The sequence below is a fragment of the Halichoeres trimaculatus genome, unplaced genomic scaffold (genome assembly GCF_033239565.1).
Source record: "Halichoeres trimaculatus isolate MK-OKI-2021-1 unplaced genomic scaffold, fHalTri1.1 fHalTri1_scaffold_10, whole genome shotgun sequence".
NCBI lineage: Eukaryota > Metazoa > Chordata > Actinopteri > Labriformes > Labridae > Halichoeres > Halichoeres trimaculatus.
The window spans coordinates 33,944,026-33,959,500 of NW_027437187.1; the positions used below are offsets into that span (position 1 = coordinate 33,944,026).

General features: G+C 41.8%; 1 protein-coding gene across 1 annotated transcript in view; it reads right to left on the reverse strand.

Moving 5' to 3' along the window:
• LOC141796813 (uncharacterized) overlaps positions 1-15,475 on the reverse strand; it is a 53,875-nt gene that overhangs the window by 13,739 nt on the left and 24,661 nt on the right. Inside the window, exon 4 of the mRNA XM_074678084.1 lies at positions 4,276-4,454. Coding sequence (XP_074534185.1) covers positions 4,276-4,454 — 179 coding nt within the window. The remainder of the gene's footprint in view (positions 1-4,275; positions 4,455-15,475) is intronic.

A 15,475-nucleotide genomic window follows, 5' to 3' on the forward strand; every position in this document is an offset into this window, starting at 1 on the left:
TTTCCGCTTCATAAACTCAACACATCCTCTGAAATCAGTTTGGAGCGGCTCCATGCAGATCTAAATGTCACACAGTCACCCCTGGAGCCAGCAGGGCTGCAGACCTGCGCCACAAATTACTCTCAGCGCTGCAGCTCCCCTCGCCCTCGCCCTGCTCTTAAAAGGGCCGCCTTCGCCGCCAAACGACCCTGAAAAGCACCTCCACTCCCGGAAGCCTCTCGACCTCTGGAGCGGGGGAAAGGCAATCTAATCTCCCCGTGATGGGGCGAAGTAAAAACTATTAAGGCTTGTAATAAACTAGTATAAACAATTCTTATTTGCCACGCACTATTAACTCGGTCTAATTGTGAGCGCTGATAGGCTCGGCTGGCTTATAGCAGGAAGGAGAGCCCTGCGGTACAGAAGCTTTTAATGAAGAGACCATCTGGTGCACCCCCCGCCCGCCTTCCCTGCAGCACCCCGGGGCTCAAACATCGAGACGAGCCATCACACGGCGGCAGATAACAGGAAAGAGCGATCCTGCACAGACAGCCCCTGATGGAAAAAGATGTTTAAAACGCTCACACAATCAGGAGCACGCGGGCCGCAGCTCTCGTGTGAGTTTGGAATTTAAAAGCCTTTAATTGGAGGAGGTCGAGGCCTCAAACACTCCTGCGTATCGACCTCTGCCGTCAGGAGGGCGTGGGCGTCTCTGCCCTCTCTGCTTTAAAAGCTTTTTAACATTCAAACCCACAGCACAGGAGCATGAACCGTTTCTGAAACACTCGCAGTCATAATATTTCCTCCCATGCTCCGCGCCGCGCGGCGTTGCAGTCGTAACCTCTGTTATAATGAATCTGGACGTGTTATTATGGTTCAGTGATCATGCTGATCTCAATGGACAGATAACACCGAACAAAACCTTTGATAACAAAAAAATAAAAAAGAGATATCTGACTCATCCAGGAGAAAATGGTCCTTGCAAAAGCTGTTTCTGTTTAAAAAAAAATGCAAAACTTTTCTCATGAAGTGGTAATACGATAAGCTTTAACTTCTGTTTTTGAAAATGCTAATAAAGAATAACTGTCAGGAGATGAAGATGAAACTTTGGGATGTGAAATCTGACAGTTTTCTGTCAAAAAAAATCCAGACGTGAATAATTTAAGTCAGTTAAAATGGAAAATATCTTATATTTCAATATTTTTAACTCTAAAGAAAGCGACCCACAATCTCTCTCTAACAAAATCCATTTGATTTGAAAAATGTTGCCTTTCATGCCAAATATTGATACCTGATTAAATGCAACTAAAATGTGAATTAATTGTGATTAATTAATTAATTTAAAAGCATTTAATTAATTCAATTATTTTTTTATTGAATCTCACCACAAGTATTTATGTATTTAAAAGGGCTGTGAGGATTTTCTAAGTGATCTTAAAAAAAAAAAAAAACAGTCTTCCTTCAGGAAATATGCCTGATCCTAATCCACACTTTCTGTACATTTAGTAATAAGTGCTGAAAAGAGCTGAGTCTTAGCTCTTCTGACTCATTCTACCCCTGAGGACAAAGAGGAGAAGGGTCAGATTAAGAGCCGAAGTGTTCCCTGAACAGATGAGTCTTCAGACATCTCTTAAAGTAGAAAGGGACTCTGTGGATCGTATAGAGTTAGGTAATTCATTCCACCATTTGTGAACAACAGAGGAGAAGAGTCTGGCTAGTGATTTGGAGCCGCGCTGGGCTGGGAGCACCAGGCGTCTTTGGAGTGCAGACCGGGATGAGGGACCCCAGGTAGGAAGGAGTATGTCTAGGTCTCTGGCCGTGTTTCCACCAAGCAGTCCAGTTCGGTTCAGTACGGTTTGGCATGGTTTGGTACAGTTAAGCCTGATCCTGTTTTTCGTTTCCACAGCAAACTGTGGTAGAGACCTAGTTAAACAGCTGCCGAAAGCTGCAGCTGTTTAACAATGTTTACCCTGCTTATAAATCCAATGAAGAAGAAAAACGGGACATAGTAAACAAAGAGCAACGATGGAAGACATGCAGCATTTCGTCCTCTCTGTGATTGGCATGTAGCTCTTTGATACAAAGAACAATCAAGCTTTGTTTCAGAGAAGTCTGTGTGCCACCAGGAGAAATGCAGCAGCTGCTGTCGGGGTAAGTGATGATTCTTTTGACCAATCAATGGTCTGCAGTGTTGTAGCTCCACCTTCCGAGAGCGGATCAGTTCAGTCTGGCACCCATACGAAAGGGTCCCAAAAAGTGGGACGGCTCGCCTCAGTTATTTGGGGATCTGTCCCGGGATAAGTCAGTGGAAACGCCACAAAAGGTGCGCCACACTACCACGAACCAAACCGGTCTGCTTGGTGGAAACGCGGTCAGTTGCAGAACAACGTTTTTAGGATGAAATGTAAAAGTACTGTTGCTACTTGTCACAGACTACCGTGTTGTGCTTGTGCTGCTCACTCTGCTGACTCTGCTGACTGTCTTTAACAAAATGTGCATCTGTTGCTCCATTTCTGCTCTTAGCATTCAATAATACACCAGATGATCAACCCAACTCTACTTCAGTGGAGATCTACCAAAAGCTGCTTCAGGACAAGACAGTTATAGTGCCATCTACAGGCCTGGCATGCTTACTACAGCGTTGTCAGCCCCTCAGATTTTTTTCTCTGCATTTTTGCATCTTGGGATGAAACATTGGCATGCTAAAAGAGCTTTGAAGACATTTACAGGTGAAGCAGAAAGGAGGTTGAAGAATTTTAAACAGAATGAAGATGGCTGAGTGACGACTTGGAGACAACGTAGACACAGTAGTCGATTCTTGAGTTAGTAAAAGCATTAATGTTTTTTTCCAGATCTGCCCGATTATGGAAGGGTTTTACCTTTGTTAAGACACATACAACAGACAACACAGTCAATTTGTTTGTCAAATTTTAAACTCTCTCTCCTAAAAATTATTTCTGTGGTTAATTTTGTAGTGATGGTGGACACTGGAGCCTAACTGTCAGACAGAGAAAGGACAGAAGAGCAGAAGAAAGATGAACAGGGGAGAGATAGAGCACGAGCTAAAGGCTAACACAGGAGCTAAGCTGTTTGTGCTAATGTTGATTCCAACCCACAGTCAGCAGTTATTCTGCAGTGGTCTGTTCAAACTTGAGAGTATATCAATAAAATGAAGAGTGAGGTTACGTTAGCTCTGATTGGTAGATGACTGGCAGGACATAACCAGGATTCACTGACGTTACACATTACAGACACGTGCTAAATATAAACAGCTACTAAACTACATACAAACTGACAGTGTTTACTTGTCATGTTAGCCTACAGATACGTCGGAGCACCGGGCTGCCGATAGCACTACATATAGCCGGCTGCTACAACATTAGCTTGATGTCACATTTCAAACCGTATCGCTATCTAACTGTACTGATGAAAATCTTGCCTCAGTGCGTTGTATCCAGTAAAAAGTTGGCTTGAACAAAGATCTGATCTCCATTTAATTCCAAAACAAACACACACATCACTAAAATAAATTTACGACAGAGACTCCGGGCCAAAAAGTGGTGAGGGAGGCCTCTCTCTTTTTTTCTACTTTTCATGGAAATAATGTCTCTTTTGTCTCATCTCATTGCTTTTACTCCTCTAGCTTCTTGAGCTCTCTGACCTTCCTGGTCTCCCTGGTCTCAGGTCTTGTTGTTGGCTCCATATGTTGTTCAGGGTTTTTTCTTCATGTTGTGCTTTTTTCCTGTTTGATATTCTGGGGTTGGGTTCTGTTAAAGTTCTTTTGTGTCAAAGTCCATCGTAAACCCCTGCCTTTATGGGTTTTATATAATTACATTTTATTTTATCATTTAGTTTGTTTGTGTTTTAATTTGTGCTCATCATAAAAAAACAATTTACAGGCTTTTAACAAAGAGGGAATCATAAACTAACATGACTTTGAAAAGCTGCTTTCTGAAGCAAAAACCTCCACCAGAAAAACTTCAGTTACACTATTGTACTTCATCAAAAGGGGCAACAGTACTGCAGTTATTTGGGACGTGGTTTGGGGACCCGAGGGGCCACATGAGTGAGGAAGAAGAGTCTGGTTCCTGGAGGAGTGTCAGCTCAGTCCCCGGGCTCTGCAGAGGTGCCCTTGAGGAAAGCATCAAACAGCTGAGGACTGTGCGCCGCCCCCTCACTTTGACGTCTTTAAAAACGCTGACCGGGGTTTATTCCACACACACATCTGAGCTCGCGCGTGTGTGTGTGTGTGTGTGTGTGTGAGATAAAGTGTGTGTCACTGAGCTTCTCTCTTACACTTGCTGTCAGAAGAGGAGGTGTGTGTGTTGTTGCTCCTGCTGGACGCTCTGCTGCTCTTCATCCTCAGAGCCGCTGTGGAGGAGGAAGAGGAGGAGGAGGAGGATGAAGGGCGGGGCCGTTTGACAGGACTGGGATCCACTGGGACCGAGGAGGGGACACGCTGGTAGTCAAACACCCTGCGAACACACAGAGACACACAATCATAGCAGAGACAGAATCCCATGATGCACCAGTGCCTGAGGCTGCGGCGTCGCTCATGCAGCTGCTTGTTTGTGCTTCCACTGTTTTATCACGGTAATGAAGTGGAGGGTAATTTATGTTATTAACAGACTCTGTCTTTATGTTCGTCACAAAACGGAGAGCAGTTCGTGGGACGCGGCTGTGAGGGCGTTTTTTTAATTAAAGTTTGAACATGAGCGATTACAGGCACAAACACAAAGAAACACTCTTTAAAAATGTTTCTTTACTTTTAGGTTTTTGAGCCTTTAGATAAACGGAGGTAGATCAGCAGCTCCTACATTCAGCGATGTTAAATCCCTGTTTCTGTCAACTGGCAGCTTTTAGAAACCCTTCCTAACAACTATTCCTGTTTCACAAATAATCCTCCTCTTCAGGGATCCTTCGCTTTCACTCGACACAACAATCTGAGGCTGTCAGTGACCAAAACAAGAGTTTTAAGTGAACACTTTATGCAGGAACATTGGCCTCCATGGATTAAGCTGCAGTCCTTCCAGGTTGTTTGGTGACTGGGACTTAATTATCCACTCAAGCGAGATCCTGAGCTGACATTTTGCTCTCTTAAAAAAACACAGAACCAAGACTTTAACTTGCTTAATCAGTGTAGACACTTGATTTTCCTTTGGGCGTGTTTTAAAAGGTCTCATAGAGGTCCCGTAAAAAGTATGTGTACCTTGTCATACATTTTTACTTCAACGTACCAGGAAAACAAAGCTTCAACAAGGAGGTTTGAATCTGCGCCTGTGTTCAAAGGATTTGTACAAACATCTCTACAAACCACTTCTTATGGGGCATCAAGCAAATAACATTTCTCCACATTAAGCTCTAAAAACATCACCTTTAATTTAGATTTAGAGAAATATTTGTGAAATATATTTATCAAATATTACAAATTAATGTTCAATGTTTTTCTCTAAATTTTAATGTCCGGATACTAAACATTTAGTTTTATTCTAAGACTAAATATTTGTCTGAAATTTTAAATCTTAAGCAAAGATTTCTTGAACTTAAGCAGAGGTGTCAAGTAAAAAAGCAAAAATACTTTGTTACTTTACTTAAGTAGAAAATTTTGGGTATCTATACTTTACTGCTAGGCGCCGCCCTGTTGGCTATGGATGCCATAGTGGATCATTACTTTGTTTGGCTCATTTGTTTGGCTCAAACTTTTTGTGGCTTCAGTGATATTTTTACTACTCTTCTCCTGTGTTTGTCTGGAGATCCTACATGTATCCATGGCTGCATTGTTTACATGTGAACTCAGCTGTAAGCAGTCTGTAGCATGTCAATGCTAACTAGTGCAAGGCCGGATGTTTCCCCACAAGGTGAGGAGAAGGAGGTGAGTACGACGTGCTGGTTCTCAGGTGTGAGCTAAGAAGTGACGACATAGACCTGTCCTTCCATCCATCGTTATTGGGAACGTAAGATCTATCTCCAATAAGATGGACGAGCTAGCTGTGCTAACCCAGCAACAGAGGGAATACCAGAAGGCAGAGTAGCATCATGCTATTCACAGACATGGCTAACAGAGCTAACATCAGACACCAACGCCACATTGGAAGAACTTCACCTGCTGTGAGCAGACAGGATCCAGGAGACAGAGACTGAACAGACTGCTGAAGAAGCTCAGTCCTGGACCCTGTGGAGGTGGAGGCTGGCTGACTGGACAATGATGGACAAGCTGTCAGCATCTATTTTCTTAGGGAGCTTTTTGCACTTTCTATACACTTTCTTACTTTTGTTTTCTTGATTGCTGCTGTGACTTCAATTTTGTTGTACTTGTTATAATGACATTTAAGTTCTATTCTATTGTATTGGAGTACCTATTTTTTTAGCTGACTTTTTACTTCTTCTCTTTACATTTTTAGACATATATCTGTACCTTCTACCCCCTACATTTTAAAAATAACCTTGTTACTCCTGTTTTATTTCGGCTTGTTTTCATTCCAGGCTGACATCATCTGCCCACCCCACTGAAAAAAAAGAAAAAGAAAAAGCACCTTAGTACAGTGGCTCTAATGTGTTATATTATTATTTATATATATATATATATATATATTTTATTATTTAATGTTTCAATTATTTTTTGCCTTTTTTGTATCTAATCCATGTTATAACTATTAAAAATGAATGACAGGGGAACAGAAAAAAAGGAAAAATTGTATCTAAGATGTATCAAATAAGTGATATAATGATGCAGTTTTTTAAGTAAAAAGAGAATTAAAATAAAACACAGACTATTCCTCAATATATATATTGTTGGTTTTGATCCCATGAAAGCTCCTCTACCTCTCTGCTCCTTCTAATAACCCGCTCACCTTGAAGAAAACCTCCTTAATTCGTTATTAAAGTATTAAAATGATCTATAAGGAAATTAATTAAGAATGAAAGCTCCAACATGATGATGTAGCTGCGCCTGAAAGTCATCTGAAAGTGAATTTGCTCTTAAACCTGCAGCACAGCTGTCCCTCCGCCGGGCTGTGCTACCTGCTGGAGGTGAGCTCCAACTTTGTGAAGGACAGAATAATTTATCTTATCAAAAGGGATAACCTGCACTGATTTCACTTCATCACATAATCCCACGTTTCTTCTTCTCCCAGCGCCTCCTGCTCTGCCTGCTCCTTCTCTTCAGAGGCGCTGATGTTGTTGTTGTGTGTGGTTGTTACGCTCTGATAGCGTGTTGTGCTGCCGGCTGCGAGCTGACTGACAGCTCCAATTTGATGCAGGGGGAGATAGAGGAGGCGATGAGGAGGACGAGGAGCAGCCCTTCCTCTCCCTGCCAACCTCTGCTGTCTATCAGAGCATCCATCTACAGCTGGAGGAGGAGAGACTGCAGGGGAACACGAACACACTTCATCTTGTGCACTGCCACACAAACACACACACAAACACACACACATAATAGACATGCATGCACCTAATGTGTTATTATGAAAAGCTGCAGAGAAATGCATTTGCATGTACATTAAAGTCCATATCACGCCTAGGAATAAACGACATGATGCTTGCTTTACGGGCGTTATTGTTTTTTCTACAGAGGAAGGTGCTAATCTCTTCACGAGCTGCCATTTACAGGCTTTCAGTCGCTCTGTGGTCATTTCTCTGACCGGTGACAAACACATCCATCCATCCATCTTTGCAAGACTGATCCTGGATCTGACAGGGTTGGAAAAATTCTGGTTCTGCTGGTCGTTGTATTTGATTCTTTCTTAAATAATGGTCCTATTTAAGAGTAGGGTCTGCAGGATTTTCCTAAAAAATTAAATGTCAACTTTTACAAGAATAATCCTGCTCGATCGTCTCCTACGGGCCTCTGTACATGTTTTGGGGCGCCGATTTGATTTAGATTGCGATTCTTCAATATTTACAATTTTTGGCTTGTTTTTTTTAAAACCAGACCATGTGAAAAAGTTAAATAATGGTGATAATGTCTACAGGCAGGAGCTATATTTTCCCATAAAATGCACATCACGTGAGTCAGAGAGAAACATTTCGCCCTCTGCTGGAGAAAAGTGGAACTTTTTTTCTAATCCAGTTTAAAAACAAAGAATGAAATGAAGAATTTGATTTTGAGAAAAAAAAAATTGAGAAGGATTCCTGATTTTGATTCTGTCAAAAAAAAAAAAAAAAAAAAAAAATCATATATATCCACCCCTTATACATGTGTGTCTGTGTCTGTGTCTGCCTCCACACCCTCCTCTGACTGTATCTTGATGTTTTGGGATGTTTCTGGGCGCAAAGTGCGCATAGCCAATCACAGCGCATCCAGTGCGCAAGTGACTTTGTGTGTTGACGATAGCGAGTGGAAGCTAATCAGAGCAGCTAAGCTAGTGGACGTAGCACAGAGAGAAGGAAAAACACTCATTCATAAGAACTTAATAAGACAAAAGTCTTACAATTAAACTCAGACATACAACACTTCGTTTAAAGTGATACTCCAGGATGGAACAAGTTGGTTCCTATCACAAGGTTTAGGGCAGAAATTACCCCTACAGGAGTGTTTTAGTGCAGCAGAAGCCCAGAGCGCTCGCACCAAACACCCCCTCCCTGCTCCTCTGCAGGTTTCCTCTGCACTCAGACGGGGCCATATTTTACTTGACCAAAAACACAAATAAACGGACTCCCACCAAAAAAATCTGATATGGGTCTGCATTCACGCTTTATTTAGAGAATTTTCAGCGCGTTCCTTTCACACAAAAACACCGCTAAATAAGGCTCTAGTTCTCATCGTGTCTCTTTGTCCTGGCAGACTACCTGCGTTTGTTTATATCTGGCACGCCGCGCACGTGGACTGATACACTCGAGCGCCTCGTAGCCAGCTGTGGCTCTGCAGCAGAGGTAGCGCCGTTTTACGACACGATGAGAACTAGAGCCTTATTTAGCGGTATTTTTGTGTGAAAGTAACGCGCTGAAAATTCTCTAAATAAAGCGTGAATGCAGACCCATATCAGATTTTTTCTGTGGGAGTCCGTTTATTTGTGTTTTTGATCAAGTAAAATATGGTCCCGTCTGAGTGCAGAGGAAACCGGCAGAGGAGCAGGGAGGGGGTGTTTTTTGTGCGTGCGCCCTGGGCTTCCGCTGCACAAAAACACTGCTGTAGGGGTAATTTCTGCCCTAAACCTTGTGATAGGACCCAACTTGTTCCATCCTGGAGTATCACTATAAAGTCAAAAATGTACGTCACAGTTTTTTTAATCTATGCTGCCGTTAGCTTAAAGGTAGGGTCTGTAAATAAAATTCCAGGACTAATCCTGCTCATTCGTCTCGTCTGTGCATCTTTACATGTGTGTCAGTGTCTGTGTCTGCCTCAGCCTCCCTCCTCTGCCTGGATGTTGATTTTTTGATTGCCAACCAAAGCGAAACCAGACACCAAACAGATAAAGCTTTTCCTAAACAAGGGTCTTTCACTCACTTTCAGGAACTTGGAGAGCACCACAGGACGAAGAGCAAGTTAGCTTTTTGCTAACCAGGTGTGACTCAAATACCTGTGATTAGCTTGTGCTAACATGCTAAGTGAGGTGCACAGCCTCAAGTCTTTGGGGTAGAAACGCAATGCTACAGGTGGTTGCTGGGCTAGTGAGTGTGTTTACGCAGCTCCACTCGGAAGCTGTGGGTGTGGGCTGCTGCTGGCACTGAGCCAAGGAGGAGGAGCCCAGTTTGAATGTTGTCTCTGAAAACCCTTAAAGTCCCAGAAAGCTTTGACAATACTCACCTAATTTCCTTGACAGACATTTTGTTTACAGCCTGTTGTTTGCTAAATAAAGTTTGCACTGAAATCTGCAACAAGCATTAATTGTGAAAGCAAAAAGTTTGAAATGATTGCATTAAAGTGTATTTAAAAATTGCAGAAATGAATCTTTTTCCAGGTTAAAAAGAGGCTAAAAATACTGAAAAACTTCCTTCAAAGGAACAAAAGTTCCCCAGCCTGCAGCTCTGACTCTGCCTCTTCTTATACAGTCTCTATTTTTATCTCCTTCTTAAAGAGTTTGAGTGTTTTTCCGTCTTTCTCTGGCGCTTTTTGTGTCCTCGGAAGTTTACTGCAGCGACTGAGCACAGCAGAGGATTAACATACCATCAGCAACTTTTTAGATTTGTGAGCCCGAGTGATCATCACACACACACATTTAGACCTCCTGCTGTTTGTCCCTGCAGCCTCACACACACACACAAACACAGCAGGGTGCTATGTGAGTGTGTGTTAGTGTGCGTGTGCTGGTCGAAGAGGGCTACTGTACCTCGCTAAGCTGATAATCCGCAGCCTGGCAGATAAACACCTGTAAATATTTACAGGCTGCTGTGTGATGGAGTTTCCCTCACACACTGAGGCTGTGTAATTCGCCAGGAAAAATTAAACACTCCAGATCATTCCTGCAGGATTTCAGAGGAGACGGCGTGCTGGAAATATTGCTCTGCTGCCGGATGGAGGAGTCAAATCCTCTGTTCCATCCAGACAAACACTGTTGGGGAGTTTTACATAAAGCGACAAAGCGGAAGAGACTCAGAGTGACAGATTTTCATTACTTTTTACACCCGTTAATCCCGCTGCGTCCTGCTGACAACAAACTGTCAGAGGGTGTTAGTTTGTGCACCAGCTTTTTGTTGTGAGAGGATCTTTGTGTGTTTACGTCAAATCAAAGCGAATCATCTTTTCTCTAACAGAGGCTGACTTCAGTGGAGCATCATGAAGTTCATGCTGTGTTAAAATGATGTGATCACATTCGTCCTGCATGACTTTTACCTTTGTACCAGTGTAGGACGGAACAATACGATAATCTGATGTTATATAACACACACAGCCAAATATCTGTGATCCATGTCGACTACAGCAGGACTCATGGCAGTTAACAGTGTCCAAAGGTAACACAAGAAAATAAATCATGCCTATGAATATTAAACATTAGAAAAATGATAGTGACAGCCTCTATAAGGCCAGGCTGTATGCTCTACATCCTTCTTCCGCCCCCCTTTTTCAAAAATCCCCCATCCTTCGTTCTTAAACTACTTTACATGTAACAGGCCAAATCCACTGATAAGTGTTGCTCAAAGCATGCCAAACACATATGTGGCAGAGTTTTTCAGACATGATAGAAAAATCTGTTGTGATTAAAGGTCTCATATTCTGCTCCTTTTCTGCAGTTTAATATGGATAATTGATGTCTTCATGAAATGGTAGTAACATGTTTTGGTCCAAAAAGCCAATAAATAAAGCACAGCAGCATTGTTTCCAGGCTCTCATAGCCCCTCTGTTCAGAACGCTCTGATTTAGTGGGCGTGGCCTTCACATGTAAATGAGCCACCGCTGATACCGTCCCGCTCTTCCACGTCACTGAGAGCGGCGCCACAAGCTCCGAGTGCACAATGTTTAGAAAACAGTGAAGCTCGTTTACCGTAACATTACAGGCTAAAACAACAGGCTAACCGCAGCAAAAGTTAGCATCCTGAAGCTAACACAGAGACAGGGGGGACACTGAGGAAAAGCTCTTACATCTGCTCCACAGCACACAGCATTTAAAATACTCACATTTCCAGGGTCCCAGGTTTGTTGGAGGATGGTTGGTAATGCGCCTGGATTCAGGACCAGTCTATTGGCTAGCCCTCTGTTGGACTGTCCAAAGTTGGAAAAGCAGTCGGCCGTGAAGTGACTAGCACACACATGCTCAGTTTTACTGAGTGTAGCTGGAACATTTCCTGATAAATGAACTCTAGACACTTAGTCTGTCTTCTGAGATGGGAAGCTTGTGCATGGAACCATGTGGCTGTTTACAGCCAAAAACAGAGCAGTGATGGCTCTTCAACTTTGGTATTCTCTTCCCCGCTGCTCTGGTGGACCAATCAGGTCAGACTTGCTCCTGATTGGTCAAAAAAGGAAACCGCTGACGTCAACAAATCCCCAAAATCCAAATAGCTCGTTTTAGGTCAGGATTTTACATTCACAAGCTCTACTAAGTACAGGTTTTGTCATTAAATTTCACATTTTGTGGGCTGGGAGGAAAGACAAAGACCCACAAATTTCACTAAAAGACTTAATAAAGTGATTTTTGCATAATATGAGACCTTGAAGTCGCCAAGTTGGCAACACTGGTAGAGAGAAGTGTTTGAAAAGACGATAGAAAGATGTTATAGAAGGAACAGTCAAGCCCAGAGGCTTATTTGGCTTCAGCTCAACCCTGATGGGATCAGCTGTACACTCTACCTCCCCCTGCTTCTCCACTCTCATGAAAGGAGAGCAGAAAGAAGAGATCATAGAGATGTAAGCTCACCTGTATGCCCTACCTGCCCCTGGCTCCTTAACTCTTTGAGGGGAGTCACTGTTGATGGGTATTTGCTTTGCTCTCCCAGTATCAACAATCCGAGCTCCTCCTCTGTTTGTCTCATTTGCAGGGAAACAGAAAACTGTCAGGTGGTGTTATTGTTTACCTGCAGCCTCCTCTCTGTACTTTGAGCTCAGGTGTTTTCAGAGCAGCTGACGAAGGAGGAATTTACAGATTGAAAGAGGAGATCACTTACAACAAACTGCTTTCACTGAATTTGTCGACTTTTCACACCGAGTTGCCGTAGTGGCACATTTCTCCTGACGGACTGTTTGTTGTTGTTTTTTCCTCTGTTGTCGTGAATTTGCTGAGTCCTCTGTGTGCAGAAAAAAGTCACCTTCAGAGCTGTCAGGAAGTTTTCAGGCAGTGAAAATGAGGCAGAGCTCGAACAGAAACGTTTTCACATGCATTTATGCTTTATAATTCAGGTAAAATCCGTTCTTTATTTATCCATCTCCCTTTTTTAGCCCTCTTTGTGATTCTTGTTACGTGCTTCTCCTGCCTTTCTTCCTTATCTTATCTTTTCTTAAAGACATTTGTTCTCATTTCTTGTTCCCCTGATCTGTGTCTTCCTTCGTCTTTCTTCATTTGCTTTTATTATCGGGGCAAAATTAGAAAACAGAGGGAGTAAAACGGAAGAAAAACGAAGCAAATGAAACAAAATGTGAACAAATGGGAGCAGTTTGTGAGCACATCGAGAACAAACAGACACGTTTCCCATTTTCTGCATCAGGGAGGTTTTAATTGAATGTAATTTAGTTAAAAGAAGGTTGTGGCTGTGTAATCGTTTTCTCCATCAGAGCAGTGTTAATTCTGTTTAAAGAGTTTTTTTTTTTTTCTTAAAGTGTTATTTTCTGTTTCCTCTCACATGCTGCTGTGAACTCATTTCAACTGATGGGAGACTGTTTTTTTTATCTCTTCTTTCAGGCTGTGATGTTTGAATTTAAAGAAACAGGACTTTAATGTTATGCTGACGACTTCTGGATTTATACATAATCTCGTAACATTAGTCATAACCATTAACTGTATATGGTGTGGGGGGTGGCTCTGCCATTTATCATTGTACGGTTTTGAAGCGACCATTGGCAGCCAGAGTCTGATCAGAGTCAGTTATGAGAGAATCTGAGTGGAGCCTGGTGACAACAATAATAATGATATAAATTTTTTTAGAGCTGTCAGGTGATTAAAAAATTTAATCTAATTAATTACAGGATTTTTGATTAATTAATCTAATTAATCACATTTTAATCGCATATCTGCTTAGGGTCCCTGAATAAAGAATTTGAATGCTAGGACATTACAAAATCCTTGTACATGACTAAGCAAATGAATATATGAAGAAAGGAAGATTTGTAAATCCACATTTTTTTTTTGGCCAATATTAAAATTTCTGTGTTCACTGCCATTGACATCTTTAGACGTCAATTCAATTACAGCCGTCTACTACTTCTATAGAAGTAAATCATGTTTTTCAGCAGGGGGAGGCAGGGTCTGGAGGAGCTTGTCAATCCTGCTCGTAACCTACTGTGGGTGAGAGCGGTGCACTCTTTTGGATGAGAGCTCAGCATGGATATGAGGAGAAGATGTGAGATGACAGAAGCTCAGTTTCCATTACAGTTTCTCGCAAAATAAAAGCAATATTCCTAAAATTGAGACAAGTATATTTGCACTTTGAATGTGTTTCTGTTGAAGGTTGTTCCAAGCACAAGCGTCGTAACTCTCATGAAATATCCTGCGAGATTTCCCAGTTGAAAGATGGACGCTCAAAACCTGTTGCGTGGAGGTGTAGTGATGTTTACATCAGCTGCGGTTGCAATGATAGTTTTGAACAAGAGATGAAGACTACGGCGATGGTTCATAGGCAAAGTCTGTATGTGTGGCAAAGGGCACGTATCAGGGAATTTTGGGAGAGGATAGTAAATGATGAATTCACCGACAAACTATGGATCCAGATTTTCAGAATGACTCGAGCCACATTCAATGAGCTGTGTGATGCTATTGAGTAGCTTGTAGCTCTTGTTTACTCTGAGAGAAGTGATCATGTGACCAGGAACGTCACATCCTGTGACATATAATTGCGGAAAAAGTGTTTTCATTGCGCTTTTGCGATACATTTGAACGTCGAAACGTCCAAAAACCACCTCATGAAAGCGTAAAAACTTTTTGGTGATATTTTAGTGCTTTATTCGAAATTTAGGTGTTTCCATTACTAGTTTTTTATAGCGCTATTTACATTTTGCGCATATCCAAGGGTAATGGAAACACACTTAGAGGCATAGCGAGACGCTGCAAGTCAGAAAAGTTCAGGCTGCTCACGCTCCAACTGAGAATGTGTCGCGGTAGTTCAGAGAGAAAGAGCGGTGTAACTATGAGAAAAGACGACAGAGATCATGGAGAGGATTAAAGGATGGAGTGCCTGAGATAAACGTGATCAAAAAAAAGTACCTTTTGTCTGTTTTTTGGATCAAAAACAGGAAAAGAGTCCAATCTTCTTAGGTAGTTTTGGTGTTTACATAGTCAGCAAAGACAACATTATTTGGGTCTTGAAAGATTGTTCAAGATGCTCTGAAAATGGCTGGCAGCCAATAAGTCAATCGCTTTAATTTTTAAAACATGCTAATTTGTGGTGTAAGTAACTAATCTAATTAACTCGCTTAAGTGATAGTCTTATTTTTTTTTCTATCAAGAGTCTAATCTGTTCTTGTCTCTTCATTTCATCATATAATACAATTCCAGCAGCTGTCAATCACTGTTAAGCATGACACAAAGCCTCATTTTTAACCTCTTATAACTAATGAAAACAAAACTTTTCAGAAAAAAAGAGGACTTGAATACAAGACAGCCAAATGATATCTTCAAATCACCACAACAATCAGACATGAGAAACATTTCTACGAGGTGTATTAATTTTTTAAAGTTTGACCACAGCCCATCTGGAATGACTGGGGAGATGGATTTTTTGACCTATACTGCAGCCAGCCACCAGGGGGAGCAGCTTTTGTGGAGACCTCACTACGAACCGAGCAAGCGAACACCGTTTTTTTTTTTTTTTTAACAGTCTATGGTTAACAGTCATAGAAAACAATATTATTTGGGTCTTGAAAGATGCCAATGAGTGAATGTTGTGTTTATTTGCAGTGTGGTTAATCAAT